At 59.0% G+C, this 25,425-nt stretch overlaps 3 protein-coding genes across 5 annotated transcripts; 2 read left to right on the top strand and 1 right to left on the bottom strand.

Moving 5' to 3' along the window:
• Positions 1 to 600: 600 nt before the first annotated feature.
• On the bottom strand, positions 601 to 3,873 carry FBXL16 (F-box and leucine rich repeat protein 16; the record flags this gene model as incomplete). The annotated part of the gene is made up of 5 exons (XM_079542904.1): positions 601 to 749; positions 962 to 1,025; positions 1,658 to 1,742; positions 1,827 to 2,335; positions 3,169 to 3,873. The coding sequence occupies 5 exons, from the start codon at positions 3,871 to 3,873 to the stop codon at positions 601 to 603; spliced, it is 1,512 nt and encodes a 503-aa protein (XP_079399030.1).
• Positions 3,874 to 17,060: 13,187 nt separating this feature from the next.
• METRN (meteorin, glial cell differentiation regulator) lies at positions 17,061 to 19,578 on the top strand (the record flags this gene model as incomplete). The annotated part of the gene is made up of 4 exons (XM_079542899.1): positions 17,061 to 17,146; positions 18,038 to 18,450; positions 18,560 to 18,619; positions 19,262 to 19,578. 4 exons carry the CDS (start codon positions 17,061 to 17,063, stop codon positions 19,576 to 19,578), a joined length of 876 nt encoding a protein of 291 aa, XP_079399025.1.
• A 4,073-nt stretch (positions 19,579 to 23,651) lies between these two features.
• ANTKMT (adenine nucleotide translocase lysine methyltransferase) lies at positions 23,652 to 25,409 on the top strand (the record flags this gene model as incomplete). 3 transcript variants are annotated; one of them, XM_079543134.1, is made up of 5 exons in its annotated part: positions 23,652 to 23,813; positions 23,903 to 24,007; positions 24,360 to 24,500; positions 24,704 to 24,754; positions 25,060 to 25,409. In XM_079543134.1, the coding sequence occupies 5 exons, from the start codon at positions 23,652 to 23,654 to the stop codon at positions 25,246 to 25,248; spliced, it is 648 nt and encodes a 215-aa protein (XP_079399260.1). In that variant the 3' UTR covers positions 25,249 to 25,409. The 3 variants fall into 3 exon arrangements, with proteins under 3 accessions (XP_079399260.1, XP_079399261.1, XP_079399262.1); XM_079543135.1 differs by lacking the exon at positions 23,903 to 24,007; XM_079543136.1 differs by lacking the exon at positions 24,360 to 24,500.
• Between the last annotated feature and the right edge of the window lie 16 nt (positions 25,410 to 25,425).

Raw genomic sequence — 25,425 nt, 5'->3', positions numbered from 1 at the left:
GGCGGTGGCCCCACATCCCTCCATGTTCCCCAGGCAGTAAAGGGATGGCAGCCCCTAGCATCAAGGGGATGTTGCCCCACTGTCCCCAGTGGAAATGGGGCACAGTGATGTTTGAGGGGGGGAGGGAGACCACGGCCCAACTAGGAGAGCTGTGCGGAGGGGCTGGGTGGCAGCAGGGTGGCGGGTGCCACTTGTCACTGTCCCCCCTGCTGTGCCACGAGACTGAAGCAAGCGAGCATGCGAGGGTGGAGGAAAGCATCCTATGGATGGGTGAGGGGGGACGCACAGCACGGGGGGGTTGGCTTGTTTCTCCCATCCGGGGGTGCCCATGGCTCTGTGCAGGGGGTCCCAGGCTCCCATCCGTGCAGCACCCATGGGTGCCAAAAAGCAGGGATCTCCTCTTGCCACGCCCAGGCCCCTCGGTGGCAAGTGGGGGGGGGGGGGGGTGCTGGCATCCAGGTCGTCGAGGCGGGGGCTTTACATGTGGGTCAGTTGAATGGGCAGCGTCTTTTGCACCCCCCCTAATCCTGCTGATGGGAAGAAATGGGTTGGGTGCCGCCGCAGCTGGGTTTAGGGGGGCTGGTCCCCATCAGGTGGACGCTACTCGATGACCATGCAGCAGGGCAGGTGCTGGGAGAAGTACTTGAAGAGCTCTGGAGTGGCTCCGGGGCAGTTGGTGAGCTCCAGCTCCTCCAGCTCCTGCAGCTGTACCAGCCCTGAGAGGCCCGTGGTGGTCAACAAGGGGCAGCCTGCAGGTGGACAATGTCACTGTCACCATGGTGTTCCCATCCTTGTCCCCATCCCCTTCCCTGTACCCCCATGTGGGTGCCGCAGGACTTGAGGTTCCCTGGGCTGCGGGAAGCCTGCCATCATGGGGGCCCTCATTTCTGTTCCCAGGGACTGTCCTTGTCCCCATTCCCAGACACCCCCAGCCCCACGTCACCTCATGCACAGGTCTCACCAGCAAGAGACAGGAGGCGTAGGCTGCCCATGCCCAGGAGGTGCTTCAGGCCAAAGTCCTGCACCTGTAAAAGAAACAGGAGTGGGACCAGGATGAAGACAGGCAGAGGTGCCAAAAATGGGGTACAGCACCCATGGATCTCATGGCTGAGTGGAGCAGAGTGGTGGGACTGAGTGATGGAGTAGGGTGGTGGAGCAATATGTTGGGTTAGAGTAATGGAATGGGGGAATGCAATAGGGTGATGGGCTGTTCCCCATCAGGTGGGTGCTACTCGATGACCTTGCAGCTGAGCAGGTGATTGATGGGACACGATTTAGCAGAGGGTTGTTAGTTAGGGAATATGGTTAGGTCATGGTTGGACTTGATGATCTTCAAGGTCTTTTCCAACCTGAGTGATTCTATGATTCTATGTGGAGGTGGAACATGGTGGTGGGACATGATGGTGGGACACGACGGTGGGGCAGAGTGATGGAATGGGGGATGGAACAGAATGATGGAGCTGAGCCCTGCTGAGCCTGCAGATGTCCTGCATCTCTCCCCATACTTTCAGCCCCACATCACCTGTCTTCCCAGGGCTCTGCTGCAAACCCATTGCAGCATCCTGATTTCCCCTCCCATCCCAGCCCGATGCCACCAGCACTGTGGACACAATCATGGGCTCCCAGTGTGGGCAGCACAGCCCTAGTTCTCCCCTACCTGGCAGCACCAGCGCAGGTAAAGGCTCCTCAGGGATGACATGGTGGACAGGTAGCTGAGACCAGTGTCAGTGATCCGCACACACCTGTGGAGACATAGGACAAGCAGATGAATTGTCCCCAGCCCACGGCCACCCTGCTGCACCATCACCCTCGGCACCCTCCTGTACCTGTCGAGCACCAGCTCCTCCAGCTTGTGCAGGTCACAGGCGATGTACTCCAGGGCCATGTCAGTGATGCGAGGGCACCAGGACAGGTCAAGGCTGCGTAGCTTGCGCAGGTTCTCAGCCACCAGCTCCACGCCATCATCTGTCACCTTGGAGCAGCCCGAGAGGCTGAGGACACTCAGGTTGGGCAAGCTGTGCACCATGTTGACCACGCCGTGGTTGGTGATCTCCCAACAGGAATTGAGGCGCAGGGTATGCGTGGTGTAACCCTGCTTGGCGGTGAAGTAGGCGAGAGCCGTGTCCGTCACATGGTAAGCTTGCAGGTTGAGCTCGGCAAGGTTGGGCAGGAGCTGTGAGATGGCTGCGATGGCATCATCAGCCACGTTGATGCAGTCGCTGACGCTCAGCGCTGTGATGCGGGCGTTGAGGCTCGACCACAGCCCGGCCTCCGTGAAGTCGTTGCAGCCTGACAGCTCCAGCCGCACCACACCCTGCATCTGCTCCAGCATCACCTGGCCAGGGGCAGCACAGAATCAGAGAACCATAGAATCACGGAATCCTAGAATCACTGAACATCCCGAATTGGAAGGGACCCACAAGGGTCACCGAGTCCAACTGCTGACTCCACACATGGCCACCCAAACCCTACGTTTGAGAGCACTATCCCAACACTTCTTGAACTCTGGCAGCTCCCCACTGCCTTGGGGAGCATGTTGCATGCCCAGCACCCTCTGGTGAAGAACATTTTCCTAAGTCCCACCATGACCCTCCCCTGATTCAGCTCCAAGCCATTCCCTCATCGCTCATCAGGCGTCATCCCATTGCTCTTTGCTTCTTCCCACTGCCCAGCCACAGCTTCACACAGCTGCTCCTTCCTGGAAGGGATAGGTAAAGGCTGTAGGTGTTCCCGTGGGTAATGGGGATGAACATCCTTCCCCAAAAGCTTGGGAGAGCAGCCTTGCTCCCTCCTGGATCCCAGGTCATGGGCAGAGGGACAAGTAGGGTGCTGGTGTTGTCTGCCTGCTGATGACTGGGCCATGCCCTTGCTGGGGAAGGAGAAAGCTCTCGCTCATGCAGACTGCAGCATGCTTGTTTCCAGGTGCCGTAGTGCTTGTGGATTGACACATCTGGACATGTTGTGCCAAAGCCTGGCAGCATTGCCACGTGGCAGGGAATCAAGCATTGTCCCCCAAACCTTGCCTTCACCGTGGGTGCAAACAGACTCTGGAGACAGCATTAGGTGCACTCATGGGGACATCTCTTCAGAGCAACCCATGGTGCCACCTTTCCGGCATCTAACCCAACCCCAGTCCCTGGCAACCTCACTGGCGCTGAGGCCACCTACCTCCAGCCCTGCATCCGTGATGGTTGACCTTTTAAGGCTCATAGACTTGACCCCCTTCTTGGACAAGGGGTAGTTGTCAATGAACTCACAAATGTCCAGGTCGGAGACGCCCACGAGGCAGAAACCGTCAAAACCCCGCACAGCAAAGCCCTGCAGGCTGACAAACTCCTTCTCGCCACCAGGCAGGACATTGTAGAGCTCTTTGGTGTGGAGGACAGGTGTCAGACCCACCCAAAATTTGGGTTGGTAGAGCACTCGCCGCCACGCCTTGCACACCTGTGCCAACACGCACTTCTCACAAGCCGAAAAGTACCAGAAGAGGCGGTTGAGGATCTTCTCATCCACCACCAGCTGCCTCTCTGAGGGTGAGCCAGGCAGCCGTTCTGGAGAGGGATGCTCAGAGCCTGGAATGGCCTCGCTCGAGTTCAGTGCCACCAAGGAGGTGCCGGGAGGGGACGAGACGCCAGCCAGAGCGGCCAGGGACAGCGGCGAGGCCAGGCTGGGGATGGGCAGGTCGCTGCGGGGGGCTAAGGCTGGGCTGAGGATGGCAGGCACGGAGGAAGGCTGGCACAGGCGGTTTTTCACGGCAGGGGTGCCTTTGGTGATGCTGGCAGAGCCGAGGCCGTTGGGCTGTGTGGGGATCTTCACCAGTCCATTGCGAGGCAAACATGGGGGCTTGGTGTCGCCGTTTCTCGGGTTCGACATCTTCCACGGGTCTCTCTGCAACATAGGGGTAGTAAGCAGATGTCAGCCAGCACTGGGCTCACTGGGATGCACGGCTTGGGTGACAGAGACCACACGTGCCATGCTGTCCAGTGAGTCCGTGCCGATCGGGTGCCATAGCTTGCAGAGGCACCACATCAAAGCAAGCCAATAAATATTTCAGATGCAGCCAGACAGGCTTTCAAACAGCCCTGCCACACCCCACCATGCATTATTAATTACATTTCCCTCTATAAATACAGAGGTGAATAATTGATGGGGGCTTGCCCCCCCCCCCCCACCAGCCAGTGACTGGCACAGAGCCAGTGTCATACCCATTCTGCCAACACCCTGTGCCCCAGCACACAGTGCTCACCCAAACCAAGCCCTGCAAAGGACTAGGTTCCCATCTCCTTTGGAGCCCAGCTTGAGATGGAGCCGTAGGAGCCTGGGCTTCCAAAACATCCAGGGGCATAGGAGGAGCTAGAGCCTGCAGAAATGGAGCCCGTGGGGATGAGACAGAGCTGTCACTCCCAGGTCCTGAGGGATGGGGACTGCTCAGTGACAGCCATGCCTGAGTGGCACATTAGTTTGTGCTTGCTAATGGGACCTGAGAACACAGTCACAAGCTCCCCCTCGGAAGCAGAATAAAAGCTGAGAATGAAGTGAGAAAATACTTTGGATGGCTGAGACCTGGAGGAGGGGAGCCTGGCAGAAAGGAAACAAGATGTGGCTGTGGCTGTGTCCCTACTTTCTGCCCCCAGGAAAGTGACTGGGGGCACCAAGAGAGTAGCACGCTGGCTGGTGAGCCACATGTGTTGCTGGTGGCCCAGGTACACAGGCTTTGGGGCTGTTCCACCCTGGAGACAGTGCTGGCCAAAGCCAGACTCTATGCTGCACTCTGACAGCCCCTACAACACCAGGACACAGCTGGAGATCTCCCTGCTGCCCCCAGCCCATTACTCCAACCCTCCCATCATCCCCATGCCCTGCTGCGTGGGGGAGCAGCCCCCTGAATTGAGAGACCTAGGACTCGCCACCAGCTTTCTCCCAGACTTTACCCCTCTCTTTAAGACCTAGTTTTCTGCCCATTCACCCTGCAGATGGGAAGAAGCCAGTGGTGAAGCCTCTCACCTCTCCACAGCAGCCCAGCACAGTGGCATTGGCACCACCAGAGCCCATCCTCCGGGAATGGATCTGGCCCTGAGCAGACAGCCTGGCGCCACTTCCCACTTGGATGCAGCTTCTGCTGCCTTCACTTACACTGCCCTACAGAGGGTTCAGGCCTCAGATGCTTGACTAAATTTGCTTGAAAGCAGGGGAAGAGGAGGGGGAAAAGGAAGAAACTTAAAACCAGCAGCTCTGAGGTTGGCAGCAATTAGGGAAGCAAACAGAACGTGCACCAGGGTGTCTAACACAGCGCTACAACACAAATCAAAACAGATAATTACTGCACAGCACAGAAAGGCTGTCACTCCGGCACAGAGCCCACAGAGAGCAATTCACCATGCTGGCTGCCTTTGGGGAGAGGTCAGGTGGTGGGAGTGGGGCAGCCCATGGTCTCCAGACATCAGAAGGTAAACCAGGGGTGGGGGCTTCCACAGGGGACAGCCATGGGAGGAGACAAATGCTGTCGATAATCAGACTGTAATTCAGCCAGAGGGAGGTGTTGGCAGCATTTACAACCAGCTGAGAGTGAGGCTCATCCTCAAGGCAGGGCTTGGTGGTTTTCACAGTTCTGCCTTGAGAAGATGAGATAGCTCCCCCTGCCCCAGGCACTGAAGCTGCTTGTCTGTCTCACAGATATTCCAAACCATGAATGAGCTGGGAAGTCACTTCAAGTAGAAATACAACAGGGATGGAGGCCTTCTGGACAAAGGCAGGTTTCAGGCATGGATAGCAGGAAGCTGGGCAGGCAGGGTTGTGGCTGTGTCCATCTAGGCTTACTGTACATGGCTGCATCTCTCTGGAGAACGGACAACCAGGGATTCTGTCAGCCTGAAAGCATCAGGACCTTGCCTGGGTAAGAGAGCATCTTGGAGATGGTGGCAGGGAGAACAGGCTGGGGATGCTTGTTGGCTTAATAATCACTTCTCCATTGCCTCTTGAATCGCCCCTCACTGCTACTGAAAAGCCCCCAGCAGCAGCCCTACAGGCTCCTCAGGCCCAGAGGGGAGGCCACATTGCTCCACTGTACGAAGTGCAAGTACAGTGTACAAAGTGCAAGTCCATCCTTCAGAGCTTCTGTGCACTGAGACACACGGAGCACACCATGCCGTTCCCAAGGTCCTTCCTCTAATGCACTTGGACAGCCTTGGGAAAGTCAGTACAGAGTCCTGCACTCTCAATCCCCACTTTTGACACCTTTGTCCCTTCTGATGCACCCACAGTTCTGCAGATATCTGCACATATTTGCTTTTTACTTTTACTCCAAAGCAGCGAAAGAGCAGAGATTTGGCCCTCCATCCTCTCTCAGAAGAAGTACTAAGTGCTTGGTATAACCATTCTTACTTTGGGACTTCACAAGAAGGACTCAGCTTCAGAGACCCTCGTGTAAGCCCCCTCTGCTCTCACAGGCCTCAGGGAGGGAGGTGTCTGCCAGCTGTACCAAATCTCAATCCACAGAGGAAGGAAACTTGACAAAAGCAAAGGGCAAGGTCTTTTAGTCTCACAAATTCATTCCAGGGTGCGCATTTCACAGGAAATGTTATTGCAGAGAAATCACTCCATTCATGAGGGCTTTCTCATCCACAATGAGTGATGATGCAGTTGTGGGGGGTGGAATTGACGCAGGAAGAGAGAAGAAAGAAGGGGGTCTAAGAGTGTGTCACTACAAACATTACGCAGATGATGAAGCTGGGAAGGATAAGACAAAAGTACCCAGGAAGAGAACACTTGTCCAAACCATTGGCGAATTTACTGTCTCCACGTGTTAGTGATGAGGGATGAGAACCTCAAGAAACAGCTGGGGTGGACAGTCACCTGCTAGTGCCACCCTCGTGTACGTACGGGCTCACTTAGAGAGCCCAGGCTGTGGCAGAGATACACTAGGTCAGACTGCAGTCCAGCTGCATCCAGATTTTATGGCCACTGTGAGCTCTGGGCCATCGGGGCAGCTCAGGGCACACCGGAGACTCAGGGCTGGCAGGGCTCGGTGGTCCATGGAGATCGACGGGGTCGAGGTCCGAGTCCCGTTCAGCACTGCGGACAGAGGTCCTGGCAGCGGCCAGCACCGCGCACGGCCACACAGCTCGCCTCCCCATTCAGCACCACGGACAGCGACACCGGCCCGTTCAGCACCGCGGTCAGCGACACCGGCCCCCGTTCAGCACCGCGGACAGCGGCCTGCCCCGCCGGCCTCGGGGCAGCAGCATCCTGCAGAAACACCCCTCAAAACGGCCTGACAGACCCCTATTGCCTTTGCTATCCCCCGTTATCCCCCCTGCTGCCCCCCCCCGCTATCTCCCCTTTGCTATCCCCCCCCTGCTTCCTCACCACTCCCTGTGAAGCCCCTCCTGCTCCCCCACCAGGCCCCTGTGAAGGGCTCCTGCTGCCCTGCTAGCCTCCCTGCAGCCCTTTTATTGCATTGACAGAATCCAAGGCTGATGCAAAATTATTTTTGTAGAGCTACTGCTTCGGTGACAGAGAGTTGCTCGGCAGCAAGCAGCCATCGCTCACGGCTTCCTGCACACACACACACAAACAGATATGCTTGGACACGCACACACACACACATCAGAGCCCTAGGGGCTGGTGGATGCACCTTGCATGAGCCTTGGTACTGAGACACACATATACATGCACATATACACACACAAACAGAGATAAGCGCATGCACACACACACTCACGCAGGGTTGCATCAGCTGAATTCATTAGCCCATCTATTTTTACTAATGCAGCAAATCAAGTTGCTCTACAGGCAGAGAAAACACACCCGAGACACAGTGCTGTGGCAGAACACACAGCCAAAGCTTTTGTCCAGTGGTATCAAGGGTAACAGCTGCCCCAAACCACCAAATGTGCACAACAACCTGAACCAACAATGCCATGCTGGCTCTTGCTTTGGTGGCAGAAGAACCTGTAGACCAAAGCACATGGTAATAATAAAGATATCCTTCTATAAAGATTGCCTTTCCCAGCAGTGTTCAGCAGTGTGCAAGTTGTCTCTTTGACTGCATCAGTTCAGCCCACTGTCCGTGCAGTGTGTAGTCAGGCATATGCATGGCTGTCCTCTCAGTGTGCTTGGATCACCTTGGCAATGTAGAGGAGGCACTGAATCCCCCAAAGAGCCCCTTGCTCCCCTAGAGATGGAGGGGCAGCTAGTGTGTTTAGATGCAGAGAGGCTGCCTGTACATGCACATCTGCGTGTGCACATGTGGATCAGAGCTCTGGAGCTCAGGACTCACACGTCAGCTGGGAGAGAGGCTCAGAGCACAGCTCCAAGCTCAGCACCGTGTGTTGCAGGACGAACGCTGCAGCATAAACCAGGAATTCATGGTGAGGAAAAGACCGTGTTCTGCTCTCTGTTGCTTGGCCCAGAGACCTGCTTGTACGATGGGAGCTGGGAAACTCCTTCCTAGGATTATCCTGAGAGGTCCTTGAGAAACTAGAGAGAATAGCGCAGCTCTCCTGTTCCTCTCCCAGTGATGCCAATGAGCTCATCCCACCTTGCAGTAGATAAAAAGGTTCAGGGGGCCCTAGGAAAACACTCAAAGGCCAAAGTTCCCTGCAGCAGGCAGTAGGGTCCCCTCTGGCTGCTACACACTTTTCCCACGTTCTTCCCAGGGTTTATCACTTCAGCGTGATCCCAGCCCGCGTGGGAGGTGATGCTAGCCCCACTCTATGCCAGCCCATCCTAAGCCTCCAGGAAGGCAAGGAGCAGCACTGGTTCTGGCCATAGCTGTTCCACACAATGATTTTCCCCAGGAGTGGGGATTTGTCTGGTTAATTTGGAGAGCTGAGCATGGCCTGGAGTATGTAACTTTGTGGTGCGCTGCTGCTGAGGCCCAAATCTCCCAAATACATTAGGCATTGACTTCCTTCCTATCCCAGGCAGCTCCGTGTTCCACAAGGAGCCTCAGACTCCACATCCAGTGATGGTTGTCAACAAACCTCTATGCACATGTGCACAGATGTGGACAGAGTCAGGTGGTGACTGTGGCTGACCTGGGCTCACCTCCTCCAGCCTCCTTCAGGAATACCAGGCCTCACTGCTGAAGGGAGGATGCTCATGCTTCCATGTGCCTCAGCTAAGTTTCTCCCTGCTCCCCATTAACCAAGGTGTTGTGTTGGGAGAGCAGCTCCTGTTGCGTAACAGCCAGAGTGTGCTCATTTGAGGGAGCTGGGCATGCTGTAGCTCTGCTCCTTGCCCCTTTTTGTCCCAGGAACAGAGTGCCCAGACATAAAGGAAAGGCCCTGAGTTCTGATTAAGGGTCTCATAGAGGAGAGATGAGCCAACCTGTGGCTGTTCCTGGGACATCAGTGCACTTCCTTGGTACTGCTGGGACAAGTGCCTCTTCCAGGGCCTTCAGACGTGTTCATCATTCTGGACGTGGCAATGACCACACAGTGAAGCCTTTTTGCCAGGCCAGTGTGACATCCTGAAGCTCTCTGCACCACAGATCTGAGGCCCTGAGAAGGTCTTGGCCACAGGTGCCCATGATGGAAGGGACCAGCACCAATCCAGCACCAATATCAGCCTCTCCCAAGGCTACCAGCCCAGCCTGAGCCCTGCCACAGACACAGAACTGCGGGACCTGAGAGAACGCAGAGCGTGACTGAATAGTGCTGAGGGAACTAGTGGGACATCAGGGCAGGGAGGCAGTGCTGAGCCACAGGACTTCTGCTGCAGGGTGCTGGAGTTGCTCAGTGCTGACATAAACTCAGAAAGTTGTTAGATTCTGGCCTCTGACCAACATCACAGCCCTGTTGCAAGGAGGGGAGGCAGCGCAGCCCCGGTGCTCCATGTCCTCTCACCCACCTGCCTCAATTTCCCCACCAACCATCAGTGTTGACGCTGTGTGATGGGGCCAGGAGGCAGCCCCAGAACCACCTGCTTGTCCAGGAGCTGGACAAAGCTCCAGCAGAGAGAAACCCCAGGAACATTTTTCTGCTTTCCTGCCCTTTCCCTGAATGCTCTCCCATCCCCAGAGCACCTGAAGAATGTGTGCAGTCCCATGATGGGTGGGCAGGGACTCGGAATGGATAAGAAGCTGCCAAAGGATCTGCGCTTGCCTGCACATTCCATTCTGCTGCCTGCACAGCATGAGCACAGCTACTAGCCCCAAAAGCAATGGGTTCCCAAGAGCCCTGGCCTCCCTTCTGTCATGCCATGTTCCCATGGGGTGTGCAACATGGAGGCGGCTCCTCTGGAGGGAACAGAGGACCCTATTATCCCATTTGCCTTCCCACATGCCATCCCCAGCCCCAGCTTGAACAAGGACCCCAGCACCCCCAGAAGTGGGATTTGGGGAGCCAGGAGGTTCCCAGTACTGGGAAAGCTCAGCCACCACATCCCCACTGCAACAGAGAGGAAAACAGGCCTGGAGGATGGAGCAGGGATCGATGTGGGGGAAGCCAGCTCGGGGAAAAATAGATATCTATCTCATTAAAAATGGATGCTGAAGCGAGTCCTCCCCACTCCAAAGCCACCTCCCTCCCTCTTCCTGGTAGCTGGAGTGAAATCAGCACTGAGCTTCCAGAGGAGGGGAAATGCCAGCACTGTGCATCTCTTGCTCCGCACTCACAGAGTGCCCCAAAGCCTCCTGCCCTTGGCCCAGTACCCCTGTCAGAGCTCCCCTACCATGGAAGCATTCCAGTCTGCCATTGGGACACCATCACATCCTGCCAGTGGGGCACAGTGGAACCAAATTAATCCTGATAGTAATCTCAGACCCCCCCACATCGCTGAGGCCATGGGGGCTCTGGTTACAGCTCACCAACCTTGTGCCTCGGTTCCCCCATCATCTGGCTCAGCCTGACCCAGCACAAGCAGCCTCGCTCCCTCTGTGGGGCTTCCATAGCCACTGTGGGGTGCCCCACGCAGAGCTGGGATCCTGCTGTAGGGATCACCCCTGTGTGCCTCATCCCTAGGGTCTAGCCCTGCCTCTCTGTGTCCCATTGGCCTCCAGGAGTGACGGTGATGGCAATGTGTTGTTCCCAGACTCCATGGCTTGTAGCAGCCCAGAACAGAGGAAAATCCCACCGTTGTTGCTGGGGTGTTGTTGAGGCATTGGGATGCCAGGTTGCTGAGGTTTCAGAGTGTTGGGGAGTCAAGGTGACAGAGTGAAGAGGTTCTGGAGAGCAGGATGCCCAAGTGGGGGGTGACAAGGTGCTGGGGTTTTAGGGTGATAGGGTACCAGGATGCTGGTGTACCGTTATGTCAGGCTATTGGGGTGCTGAGATGCCAAGATGTTGGGATGCCACACTGCTTGGATACCAGAGTGTGAAAGGGGGATGGAGTGTAGGGATTTTAGTGGACCAGCCTGTTGGGATCCCACCGTGCTGGGGTGCCAGTGTGTTGGGATGACAGGATGACAGAGTGACAGTGTTATGAGGTTTTAAGGTGCCAGGAGTCTTATACTGTTGGTGTGTTTCCATGGTGGGGTGTTGGGATGATGGCATGCTGCAGGATCAGGGCACTGGAGTCCCATGGTTTAATGGTGCTCGGATGTAGGGGTGCCAGGATGATAAGGCGCAAGGGTGCTGGGGCACCAGGGTAACGGGGTGCTGGGATTTTAGATTTCCAAGTTGCTGGGATCCCACAGTGTTGAAGTGCCAGGGTCCTGGGTGGTTGGGATATCAGGGTGATGGGATGCTGGAATGATGGGGTGCTGGGAATTTAAGGTATCAGGGTAGCAGGATAATGGGGTCCAACTGTGCTAGAGTGCTAGGATGCAGGGGTCCAAGGCTAATAGGCTTTAGGGTGCCAGGGGATACAGCTCCAGAGGTGCCATTCTCTTTTACCCTACAGAACCATGGAGGAGGGTGAGCAGCCTGAGGGGGTGCTTCAGGAACTTGGGGGGCGGGGGGAGGGGGATCAGAAAGCAGGCAACAAGGCAACAACCCCCCACCCTACCTCTCTCTCCATGCTGACAACCGCACTCATCCCAAAGCCTCCCTACAGGACAGCCGATGCCAGCCCACTCCCTGCCTTCTGGGCCCCCGTTTGGGGGGGGACGGAGGGGGGAAGGGAGGCGAGTGGAACGGAGAGGGGCCCCTCCGTTACCTTCTCCCTCTCCTTCCCCCCGGCCGGGAGCACGGGGCTCACTCCGCCGCCGTTATATAACGGTGCAGCGGGATGCTGCACCGGGGGCTGCGGCCCCAGCCCCCTCCCCGCCCGCCGGGGCCGTACGGCGATGTGCGGGCTTTGTGTCGCAATGGTTTCCCGAGAGCAAATCACCATCACCATCATCATCATCATCAATAATAATAATAAAAGAGAAAAACAAAACAACCCCCGCAAACAATAAATAAGCGATCCCTTACCTCCAGCTCTCCCAGCTCATGCCATGCCGTGCGCGGACAGCCGCTCCTTTCCTGCGCGAGGAAACCTCGAGGAGGAGGAGAAGGAAGAGAGAAGAGGAGGAAGATGGGTGCTCGCTGCCGCTCGGCCTCAAGCCGACAAAAAAAAAAACCACACACACACAAAAAAAAAACCAACAAAAAAAAAACAAAACAGCGGTGGGGAGGGGAGAGGGCCGGATCCGGCTCGGTGCAGGGCAGCCGCGAGAGGCTCGCACACGCACACGCGCGCACACGCGCGCACACGCAGCCTCTCGCGTCCGTACAGCCGCCCGTTAAAGAGACACCGCCGCCGAGAGCGACAACGCAGCGCCGAGGTCCCCGCACCGATCCCGGTCCCCGCGGCACCGAACGGCAGCGACCAGGTGAAGGGGGAAGGAGCCGGGGAGCTGAGAGCCCCCGTACAGCGGGGAGGGACGGGAGGGTGGGAGGCACCGGAGGGAGGGGTGGGGGTGGGAGGAGGGAGGGAGGGATGCGGGGACGGATGGAGGGGTGGAGGAAGAGACGGATGGATGGATAGATGGAGGGATGGATTTAGGGATGGAGGGGTCGATGGATGGTGGAGGGATGGAGGGATGAAAGGGTGGAGGGATGAAGGGAGGAAAGGGCGGAGGGATGGATGGAGAGAGGAATAAATAGGTGGAGGAATAGGTGGAGGGATGGATGCAGGGACACGTGGATGTTGGAGTGATAGATGGAGGGATGGAGGAAAAGATGAAGGGATGGAGGGATAGATGCAGCGATGGAGGGTTGGACGGAGGGATGGATGTGAGAAGAGACGGGTGGTCAGGTGTGGGGAGGTAGAGATGCAGGAGAATCATAGAATCATTGACTTGTGGAACGGCTTGGGTTGGAAGAGACTTCAAAGATCATCTGGTTCCAGAAGGATGGAAGGATGGAGAGATGGATGCAGGAGCAGATGAATGGAGGGAGGGATGAATGGACAGATGGAGGGATAGAAGGCTAGGTGGACAGAAGAATGGATGGACTTAGGGGTGTTTGCTCTGTCTCTCTCCCCAGCAGGACACTGGCAAAAGGCAATCCCTGTTCTGAACCCTCTTGGCTGGTAGCCTTGGTTCCACTGGCACCCCCAACACAGTGGGGATGATCCAAACCCTGGCAAGCTGCAGGAGCCTGCACTGAGGGAAGAGCAGATGCCTTCACTTCCTCACTTATTCCTGTCTTGCCCAGCTCTGCACCCACTCAGCAACTCCAACGTGGGGCCCAGCTCCCCAAACTGGAAGGAATGGGCTTAGGCACAGTGCTTAACCCCTTGCCATTACACAGTACTGTAGTGGGGTAAGCTAGGCTGGCTGCCACCCGGCCAGGCCCTGGGGACGCTGATGTAACTGCCAGGATCTGGCTGCCTCCATTATTTATAAGGCAGGTCGGGTTTCTTGCTGGCAATGGGAGAGTGTTTGGGGGGAGGATGTACACACATACACACACATAATCCCACCCCACAGCTGGAAGTGTTGCGTTGCTGTGTCCCCACAGTGTGCAACTGCCTCTGCCCCATGTGTAAAGGGAGGACAGCAGCCACGGGGGTGATGGTGTGAGGAGCTGCTGGGGCTGGGGGCTGCTGGCACTCAGATGCGTCCCTCGTGCAGGGACAGAGCAGCCTCTGCCACCCCCATCCCGCCCAGCAGGTGACAGCTGCAGAAGAAGGGGCCGGAGGAATCAGTGACCAGGCACATGTTGGTCTGTGGCCTTTTCCACGTCACACATCTGTCCCTCCCTCAATGACCCCAGTGAAAGGCCTGGGGGTCCTTCCCCCCCGCGACGCCTTGTCCCCACAGGGACATCCCCAATGGGAACAGCCACCCAGCAGCATCCCCTGGGTGTGTGGGCAGTGGGTGAGAACCCACTCAGCTCCCACCCCTGCTATCCACACGGGGCTCTTGGAGGCCTGTGGGTTTGGTTCCCATGCTACGGGCCGAGCATCCTCGGGCCAGCCGGACCGTGGGTACCAAAGCTGGACCGCAGTGCGCAGGGTGCCGTCGCCGCGGCAACGGCGGTCGCCTAGCGATGGCTGTCTCCCGGTAACCCGTCGCCTAGCGATGGGGGATTTTTCACAGCTCTGGATGAAGAGATGAGGGTTATTTTTAGCCCGCCTGCAAATCAATAGGCAGCTCCATTCGCCGCCGGAGAGGATGCACGTGCCAGGGCAGCCTTGCCGGGTTCTGCTTTGGAGGCTGACGATGGTGGGGACAGCCTGGGGACGCCGCCCTCGGTGCAGCCCTACTGCCCCCGGTGGGGCTCAGCACACCCCTGTGGTCCCCAAATGGAGGGCAATATTTCCAGGTCTTGAAGTTGGATGAGGGCAGAACCTAGAGGTGTGGATCCTCATCTTGCTGTGGGTACAATCACCTGGCTGTGAGGACCCTCACCCAGCCAGGGGGACATTTGTCCTGCCATGGGGACCCCCCTCTGGCCACAGGGCCCCTCATCCTGCTGCTGAGAGCCTCACCCACTTCTGAAATCCTCATTCTGCCATGGGAACCTTCTCTCACTTGCGGACACCCAACGCCAAAACGAGGTCCCTCACCCGGCCATGTGAACCCTCACCCAGCTAATGGGGAATCTTGTCCTTACATGAGAACCCTCACTTAGCCGTGGGATCCACCACCGTGCTGCAAGGACCTTCGCTCAGGGATCCTGCCCCAACGTGGGGACCCTTAGCATGCAGTTTCCCTCCTGACATCCCTCAGGACACTGTGAGAGGACATGGATACACATAGGGCCGGGGACCAGGACCCTCAGTCTTGGGATCTTGGGATCCAGCGAGGCTGGGAGCCAATGTGAGGCCTCTCAAGCTATTTTTTGGGGATGATGTGGGTGCCTCACGCAGCTGCAGTTCCCACGGGCTCTCTTGGCTCAGTAGGAGCAGCTCCCCACGCAGCCACAGCTTCAGGAGGGGATGGGGAGCCCCAAACTCTGAGCAGCCCTTTAGGGTCAGGCCCCAGCCCCTTCCCCTCCGAGAAGCCCCTGCAGCCCCCTGCCCACCTCACAGCCCCTCTGCCCCCCCCCCCGGAGGGTTTCTGCCCACCCTGCTCCACTGTGCCCTATGCCGGCATACAGGAGAGCTGAGGCAGGATCAGGCCCAGACCTGCAGATCACAAATGCCTGCTGGGGGGGGGTGGGTCGGGGTTGGGGGGATGCAGAGCCGTGTCCGCAGTCACAAGAGGGCACTGCGAGCCCGCAGCATCCCGGCCCCGGGGCTCCGAGAAGCTCGGGGACCCCAAGCGACCCGGGAGCAGGGAGCCGGGCAGCCGACGCCACGGGGGTGACAGTGGCAGGATGTCCCCAGCGTGGGGACATGTGGCCCCGCATGGTGATGATGGAGGTGGCTGCGTGGTGGCCCCTGCAGCAGGTGGGTGGCTGGGGTGGAAGGGACTGCAGCACAGTGTCATGGGGGGCAGGGGGAGCACTGGAGGTGTATTGGGGTGATGGTTCATAGACACGGCCTGGGGATGCTGCCAAGGGACGTTGGCCACGGGGCCAAAACATTTCATTTGGTGGCATCTCTGGCTGCCCTCAGGGATGCTTCACCCCACTCGGGCTCACTGAGTGATGATGGCCTGGGGCTGCGCGTGCTGTGCTGCACGGGGCTTTGCATCTTCCCAGTTCAGCCAAGTATGGACCCATTTCAACTCATTTCGGCCCAGTTCAGGCCCAGTTCAACTCATTTCAGCCCGGTTCAGCCCACTTCAGGCCCGGCTCTGGGAGGTCGGTGGGCAGTGGTGCTGACCCTGCTGCCTTTGTCCATCTCCCACGGCATCCACCCTCTCCCGGCCTTAATTTTCCACGGATTCCATCAGATTGACTTCTTTCAGTGTCATTTCATGGCCGGAGGGCTCTGAATCCCTCTCCCCCCTCCTCGTGCCCGGCCCCCTCCTCTTCCCCTCCTTTCTCTTTCTTTCTGCCATCCAAATTTACAATCCCTCATTTCCATTCGGCTCCACCCTCTCTCCGGGGACTTTGTTCTCCGCCTGTATCATCGCATCCCAATTGTTCCGTGTTTATTTCAAACATTTTGGCGGGCTGTCACTCGATGGAAACTTAATTAATTGCAGGGTTTGTGAGCCCGGCACAATGGTGTCTGAAGGGAAAATAAAATAAAAATGCCATAATGGGGAACAGCTCGCGGAAGAAGGGGAGAGGGAGGAGATGCAGATGCGTGGCTGGCGGCCAGATGCTGATAGCGGCTGTCCAAATTGGGGGGAAATCCTTCCAAAGGGCGATTTGGGGATGGGATTGGGGGTCCCAGGGTGGGACCAGCTTCACACGCTGCAGCCCCTTCTCGAGAAAATCCCCTCCGTGGGGAGGCAATCCCTGGCTTATGGGGGGATGTGGGGATGGGATGACCGGTGCCACCCCCCCCTATGCCCTGGGGTCCCCCGGAGGTGGTGAACCGATCCCCGCTCCCCGCGTGGGATGCTCGGGGTGGAGGTTTGGGGGGGGGGGGAAGGTGAGGGGGGGACAACCCCGCCCCTCCGCCCCTATTGGCTCAAAGTTTGGGGGCGCGGCGCTGATTGGCCCCCCCGTTCCCACCCCCCCCAAAATTCCCCAGCGCGCTGCGATCCGCGGCCACGGCCGGGGCCGCCGCCGCCTCCGCCGCCCCCGGGGCCGCCGCTGCCGGGAGCCCGGAGCCCCGGAGCGGCCATGCGGGCTCTGTGGGCGCTGTGCTTAGCCGGGCTGGCCGCTGCCCTCGGCAGCTTCTCGGCGGATCAGTGCAGCTGGAGGGGGAGGTAAGCTCCGGGATGCGCGAGGCAGGGCTCAGCCCGATCCCAATCTCCGTTCTGATCCCGACCTCAGTCCCCATCCCAATCCCGGTCCCGGTGGCGAAGAGAGCCCCGTGCATCTCCTAAGGCTGAGTCCTCGGATTTCTCCCTGCCTCAGTTTCCTCGCTCGAACCGAAGCCCCAAAAAGCTGCCCTCAGCCTGGGGGGGTTCCGAGCTGCCTTTCCACATCTGCCCCCCACTCACCCGTGCGTTCCTCCATCCTCTCCACGCGGCGTCCCCGCTCCCTACAGCCCCGCGATTGGTTGGTCGGAATGGCTGCTGAGGCCCTAAAATTCTCCCCGAGACCCCAAAAACTCTCCCCGGGGCCTTTTCCCACCCCGGAAAGGCGCCGAACTCGGGAACAAAGAGCGGGGGCCCGGCAGGAGGGGCTGCGGCGGGGCCACGGGGCCGCGCAGCCGCCCGCGCCTCGGTCCGGACAAAGCGGCCGCCCCAGCTCCCCCCGACCTTAAAGGCGGCCCCGTTTTCCCCGGCTCGCTGCTTGGCCCCGGCGCCAGGAGCGGCAAAACGCTGAGCTGGGAACGTGAGAACCCGAATCCCACAAGAGCAGAGAACGAGGTGATCCCCCCTCCATCTCCCCAACCCAGAGATCCCAGCACCTGAAAGTCCGCCCAGAAAGGGCAAAAGGAATGGGGTGGATCTGGGGACAAGGAGGGCAAGAACAGGCAGGAAACATCCCCAGATGGGGATAAATCACCGAACCGCACCCCAAAGCCGAGGCGTCAAGGTCTAGCATTTCTCTTTGGGGTTTCCACGCTCCCACATGCGGGCACCTCGGGTGGGTCAGGGATCGGGGTCTGCTCTCGGGGTCCTGCTGACCCCGTACCCGGTGCCTTGCAGCGGCCTGTCACAGGAGGTCGGCAGCGTGGAGCAGCTCACCCTGCGCTGCGCCGAGGGCTCCCTGGAGTGGCTGTACCCCACAGGGGCTCTCCGCCTCCGCCTGGCCCCTCGCCTGCCCCCCGCCACCACCTCCGATGGCCGCGACCCCCGACACGTCACCGCCTGCCTTCAGCCGGCCGGCACCTTCCGGGGTGCTCAGCTCTACCTGGAACGGGACGGGGAGCTGGAGCTGCTGCTGCCCGAGGCAGAGGTGGCCCCGCGGCCCCGTGTGAGGTGTTTCAGCTGGCCACCCCATGAGCAGGTGGCCCTGTTCCTGCAGGCCACCCCGCAGCGTGACATCAGCCGCCGCATCGCTGCCTTCCGCTATGAGCTGCGGGGGGATTGGCTCGCCCGGCCCGCTTTGCCTGCCGAAGGTGAGAACATCTTCGGGTGCTCCAAGTGGGAAAACCACTTGAAAAGGGGGATTTCTCTCCCCTCGTGGTGCGGGCACGCTGCGGTGACAACGGTGTTTGGTTATTGCAGGGCTGTGCCGGCCGTGCAACGACACCGAGCTCCTGATGGCCATTTGCACTAGTGACTTTGGTGAGCGCATCCTTGGGCTCAGGAGGAGGGAGGGAAATACAAAGTGGGATGCTGTAAGGATGGGGTGATGGGGCAGTGCTGCTTCGAGAGCCTCGTGTTGTCCTCATCCAGCCCGTGGTATGGCTGTGGTGCCCCATGCTGCTCTCATATGTCATGGCCCCATTCTGCATCCACATGGGGCCGTGTGTTCCCCTTCACTCTGCTGCTGCACCAGCCTGCAGAGGGTCCCTGAGGCAGCTGGGGGATGGGGACGAGGATGGGAATGGGGAAAAGGAACAAGAATGGGGAACAGGAATGGGGACAGGAATAAGGGTAATGATGGAGATGGGGATGGGTACAGGGATGAGGTCAGGAATGGGGAAGGGAATGGGGAAAAGGAATAGAAATGGGAATGGGGACAGGGATGGTGATGGGAACAGGAATGGGGAATGGGAATAAGGAATGGGGATGGAAGTGGGAATGGCGATCAGGACAGAGAAGGGGAAGAGGATAGGGATAAGAATGGGGAAGGGGATGGAGCTGGGGAAGGAAAAAAGGATGAGGATGTGAGGATGGGGATAAGAAAGAGGAAGGGCATGGAGACAGGGATGGGATGGGGATGGGGGCAGGTGCACACTCATCCCTCTCTGCCTTCCCCCTCAGTGGTCCGTGGTTCCATCCACAGCGTCTCCAACGACGCAGAGCTGCAGGAATCCGTCATCGGGGTGAGCGCCGTCCGCATCCACCGCCAGAAATTCCCCCTCTTCCAAACCGGAGGGCGGCCGGGGCGGGCGGCAGGCAGCATCCGCACCCCTCTGCGCTGCGGTGTGCGGCCGGGGCCCGGCACCTTCCTCTTCACGGGGTGGCTGCACTTTGGTGAGGCATGGCTCAGCTGCGCTCCCCGCTACAAGGACTTCCAGCGCATCTACGAGGGCGCCCGGCGCAGGAGGCAAAACCCCTGCGAGTTCCCTGTGGACTGAGCGGCTCGGGGTGGGCAGCCCCCAGCTTGGGAGCATCCCTGCTCGAGAGACACTGGAAAATGTGTTTATCTCAGCCACCTCCCGCTGCCCTGGGATGCTGGGGGCATCGCCACGAGGAAGGGGCTGCATGCTGTCTGCAGGGACAGGCACGTAGGGACGTGGGAGCACGGTGGGTGGGGACAGCCCTGTGAAAATCCTGCAGGATAGGATGGGATTTTCCCAGTGTGTGACCCTGGGGGGTTGCAGAAGGGTGCTCTGGGCTGGGGGTCCTGGGGGCTGAGGGGTCATTGCAGGTGTGGGGATACTGCAGGGCGTGAGGAGAGCGGTGGCACAGCGCAGTGGTGACAGCAGGGAGAGGAGGTGGATCGGCAGCGTTGAGGGTGGAAGGGGGACTGCGGAGATGGAAAGCCGTGCCCTGGTCCTAAGGGTGACAGGGGACACGGGTGGAGGGGAGAGCAGGAGGAGCGAGGCTGAAGGAGCGAAGCTGAGGAGGGAGCAGAGGTGGCACGGAGGGTCCCCAAAAGAACCAAAGTGCTGAGTGCAGAAAGGGGACGGGAGCAGGGAGAGGTGGGGCTGTGCCACCGCCCGCATGGGGACACCACGGGGCCGTGGCTCCACAGTGGCTTCCCGGTGCCACCACACCTGGGCAGGGGGGGGATTTCGAAGCGTTGAGGGGGGGGGGCATCGTATGTGCACTAAAGTTATAACGATACCAAATTCGTGATTATTTTTTTTTTTTCCTTTTATATATATATATATATATATAAACTAAGCTGTATTTGTCACGTTTGTGGCCTTCTTTAACCGAGTGGTGACAGATGGGCACTGAGCACTGTGGTGCACGGCCCAGCATCCCGCACCCTGCAGGGCTGCAGGCACCTCTAGGAACGCATAGATGTGTGTAGATACATACTGCTATTTCCAAATTGCTCTTCCCTTGGTCGGCCCCCCCGTGTTGCTGCTGTCAGCACCGATCTCATCAGAGCCCACAGCCACAAGGCCCCATTGTGCCCGGCCCAGCCCCACAGCTCCTCTTCCCCATCCACAAACCGCTCCTGATGGATTTGGAGCTTAATTAAAATATGGGCGTGCGGATGAAACGATGGGAGAAACGAGAGCGCAGCTGCGCGGATGGCGCAGGACACGATATGGTTTTCCTCGATGATTTTATGCTGTTGTTCGGGGCCATGCAGGGATTGGGGGGTTGGGACAGAGCCCCAAAATGGGGGGCAGATTGGGAAGGAGTGGGAAATCTGGAGGAGGGAGGTGGAAAAGCAATAAAGGAGCGCACACAAAGGGCCCCGCGCTGCCCACGCAATCCCGGCTCCTGTGACCCCAGCACATTCCTGTCGCTGAAATTATTGCACGTAATGCTCCGAGCATCCGGCGGCTTTCTGTCCGGCGACCGAATCCCTTGTTTTTCTCCCTCTCTGTTTATTTGGCCAAATCAGATCGTTCCGCTGCAGCGGAAAAGGCTGCGGCTCTGCTTTCTCTCCAACACGGATTTTCGGTGGTGTTTTTGGTGCCCTCTGCCCCGGGTCGGGGCCGCCCACTCCTGCTTCCCTGCGGCGCCGGGCCGGGGCTTCCTACAGGAGGTGTCACGGTGTCACCACCATGTGGGTTGGGGATGGTGATGGTGAGTTGGGTCTTGGGGGTGGCACCGTGGTCCTGGCATCCCTGTCCTCTCAGCGTCCCCCCCCCCCCCAAAGCCCACCTTCAGCCAAACGGCCCCTTGGCACCAAGCAGCGGGCAGAGCTGCAGTGAGCAGGCTCCATTCTGTTCGTGTTTCCTCCGCAGGGCGGAAAACAAGGTGAGAGGTGCTGTGATGGTGAGGATGGCGGCGTGGCAAGGGGTTTTGTGCCAACCGGACACAGGATGGGGGTCTGGAGGTGACTGCTGTCCCCATTGTCCCAATGGTTGTGCCAAATGGGGGGGCCGGGGGACAACCCACAAGCTGACCCCCCCTACACAACTCAGTGTTCCAGCACAGGGGACCTCAGAGCCACCGCAATCGAGGAGCCCCTTGGGCAAAATGCAGTGTGACAGTGTCCCCAAAGCCCCTGTCGCCATCCCCACCGCACAAAGGGAGCGGCCGTTTCGCGCCACTTTCTCCCCCCCAGCCCTTTTCTACCCTCCCGCTCTCCCCCCCCCCCCCCAACCCCCCGTTCCTCCCCCCCTTCCAGACCGCCAGATAAAAGCCGGGACGCGCGAATCCCGGGGCACAAAGGAACGCACAAAGGCGGCCGGCTGTGCGCAGCCCGCCCCGAGCAGGAGGATGGACAGGGGGATGGACGGCCCATCTCGTGTCTGCTTCCCCCTTCCCTTCTGTCCCCATGTCCTCACTGCACACAGCGCTCTGGGACCTGGGGATGCCGTGGGGCTGGGAGATGTGCCGCGGGGTTGGATGGTGTCCCCGGGGTTAGGGGGTGCCCTACAGGATTGGATAACGTTGCTGGGACCAGGGATGCCCCATAGGGACAGGATGATGACCTCAGGGTTAGGGGATGTCCTGTAGAACTGGATAATGTTCATGGGGTTATGGGTAATCCATTGGGTTAGGATGATGCCTCTGGAGTCAGGAATGCCCCATAGGGTCAGGATGAGCCCCCCCAGGGCCAGAGGCTGCCCAGCATCAAGGCAGGATGGGGCATTTTGGGTACCTATGTGCAGCACTAGTGGAGGATGCCCATCCCAAGCCCTGGGCTCTGCCTCGCAGCTCCCCTCCAGCTTTAACCACACCAAATCCGACCCCTGGGACCCCCGGCGATGCTGACAGCTGGTGGGAAGGAGCTTTCCCAGCGCATAGTGACAAATTCCCAGCTCTTGGAGCTGCTTTGCAGCCGCTGTGGCCTCGGCGGGGGGAGCAACCAGGGATGAGAGGCACTGGAACTCCAACGCTCCCCACGCATGGCCACCTGCTCAACCCTGCACCATGGCACAACCCCCAGCACCCTGTGTGTGGGAATGGCTTCGTTCATTACCCTCTCTCTGGCATCCTGGGGGGCTCAAGCTGCACCCTGAGGTTTTCCCCCCTCCTTCTCCCCTCGCTGTGCTGCCCAAAGCCCCAGCCCTGAGCCCCTGGATCCTATTTCCCCGATTTTCTGCTCGCTCTCAGCCTAATTGGCTCCACCTGCCAGCAAGCTGCAGAAAATTGGAGTGATCCCCATGTCCCATTTGGCTGCAGCCATGCTGGGGCTGTCTCACAGCACTGAGGGGGAGGGAAGGGCAGCTCCCACCGCCCCTCTGCCATTGAGCCCCATGCCATGCAGTGGTGCTGTACAGGGACACGGCCATGGGCGACTTCTTGCGTATAAACAGCAAGGAGGTTTTCAAGAATGTTTATCCACATGGCGAGAGGTGCTTCATCTATGCAAATATAAATAGATATCAATATTAAAAACGGCCTTTTGTCCCCATGGCGTGCCCTGCTCCCATCGCTGCTCTGGGACATGTGCTTAATGGGGGCTGAACGACACCGAGCAGCGCCTGGGAGCACAGCAATGTCACCCCATCGCCGGGACATGGGGCTCCCCTTAGGATTCTGGGTTGGCCCCGGGTTCTCGGGGTCAGGGTGCTGGGAACCACCCCAAAATTCCTACCATGGGCATAGGGGATACAGGGAGAAGTCTGTAAGACGTGCAGCGCGATGATGCATCAACAACCGCCAGCACAGGGCTGGGAAGCTGCCTGCCCTTTGTGCACCGCTCCCCTAATTGATGTGGTATTGTTCCTGGGTTTGGGTTTTAATTGAGGGTGGGCACGGGCCCCCCGCTGTGACCCACAGGCTGGAATTTTCCCACAGCCTCACGGGGCCAGCGGCAGCAGGGAGCTAACCGAGCTCCAAGTTCGGTCGCACACCCATGCACAAGCACGAGCGGGTGCGTGCGAGCACACAGAAGTGCATACAAGCTTGCGAAGCGCTCACAGCCACACCGGGAGCTGCCACCTTCAGCAGCCGCAGCCAGAGCCTTGGAGCCGGCAGCCGAGCAGCAGATGAAAGGCACCCAGCGGGCGCGTGGCCACGCAGGCAACGGAAGGCCCGGGTGTTGTGGGGGCCGCCCCTTCCGGCAGCAATGGACGCGGAGGCGCTGGACGAGCTGGCGGGGCAGCTGCAGGGGGAGGCCCTGGGGGGCCGGGGGCTGCTGCAGCTGGCGGCCACCACCGGCCTGGCTGCCTACGCCGTGTGGGCTGCCGTGCTCATGCCTGGTTTCCGCCGGGTGCCGCTGCACCTGCAGGTACCCCCTAAAGCCCCCCCAGGTGGGATCCCCTCTGCTCGGCGGGCTGGGCGCAGGGTGGATCTCCCCGCCCTGCCGTTTGCCTCCAGGTGCCATACGTGCCATCCAGCGCCCAGCAAGTGGCCAACGTGATGGGGCTGCTGCGAGGCCGCACGGGGAAGACGGCGGATCTGGGTTCTGGGGACGGCCGACTCGTAAGGGGGGAGAAGGGGGACCCCGGTGAGGGAGGGAACCTCAAGGGCTTCCCCGGTGCAGAGATCCCCAGGGCCGCAGTGCTGCACCCAGCAAGCTCCCACTAGGGCTGGTGCTGGAAGGCTGCCCCAAGGTGCCCCCCCAGGTACACTCCCATACACACCAACACACCCATATACCCCTCTGTGCCCCATAGAGGCACCACCTGCACTCCCCTCTATCCATCCACGATCCCTATATACACCCTGATACACATCTGTGTCCCCAGTGCCCAGGGCAGGAGGGAGCAGTGGGGAGGTCTCCGGGTCCCAAACCCAACAGCTTCATTTCAGCCCCTGTTCTCTCACCCCCCAGGTGGTTGAAGCTTACAAGCAAGGACTCCGGCCGGCTGTTGGCTATGAGCTCAACCCCTGGCTGCTGTGGCTTGCCAGGTACCGGGCCCGCAAGGCTGGATATGAGGGGAAGGTTTCCTTCCTGAAGCAGGATCTGTGGAAGGTAACAGCTGCATGGGACAGTGGCTGTGCAGGGCATCAGCCAGGAGCTTTGACTCAATGATCCTTCAGGTCCCTTCTGGCTTGGAATATTCAATTCCATGGCATCTTTGCTTGCCTTAAGGCTCACAGCACTCAGCAGTGCTCCCATACTTATCCTCCAAAAGCCTTTTGCTTCTTTCATTCCCCTTTTCCTTCTTTTTAAAGGCGAATCTTTCCGATTGCTACAACGTGATTGTGTTCCTGGCTCCCAGCGTGGTAAGTCCGTGTGCTGAGATGCTGCTGTCCTCAGCAAGCCTAGCAGGGAGGTTGTCCTTAGGAAAGAGAGAAGATCTGGAATATGAGCAAAGAATAATATGAGCACAGAATAAGGCCCAAAATAGGAGACTGGAGGTGAAGAAAATCACAGAGCCAGCCCATCCTGTGCTATGGAAGGGCCATTGGACACCGCTGCTTTTGGGGACCACTTGGGAACCATTTTGCTATGGGACAGCAAGTGGGTCACTGCAGCACGGTGACACTTCCCTAAGGCCACCCGGCCTCGGCTGTCTCTCTCTCCCCAGAAGCCCCCCCTGGCTGCCAAACTCCTGGCAGAACTCCCCGATGAGGCACGTGTGGTGGCTGGTCGCTTTCCCTTCCCCTGCTGGACCCCAAGCAGCACCATTGGGCAGGGGCTGGAACAAGCCTGGGCCTACGACATGAAGGAGGTTCGGCGCGCGGCACGGAGCCGCACAGAGGGACGTGCACTCTGACAGCAGCTCCTCCAGCCTGCTACAAAGGGTCAGCAGTGTGGCATCAGCAGCAGCTTTGCCACCAGTGCTTGAGCAGTGCTTAGCTGGGCTCTTCCGCCAGGACTTTGCCTCTGAGTGCCTTCCAAAGCGATCAGCAAGGGAGAAGGAAAATCAGATTGAGTTAGCACACAGTGTAAG

This window comes from Tetrao urogallus (assembly GCF_951394365.1).
Source record: "Tetrao urogallus genome assembly, chromosome: 15".
Lineage (NCBI taxonomy): Eukaryota > Metazoa > Chordata > Aves > Galliformes > Phasianidae > Tetrao > Tetrao urogallus.
Note: the sequence above shows the minus strand (reverse complement) of the source record. Positions and strands in the feature narration are given on the sequence as shown.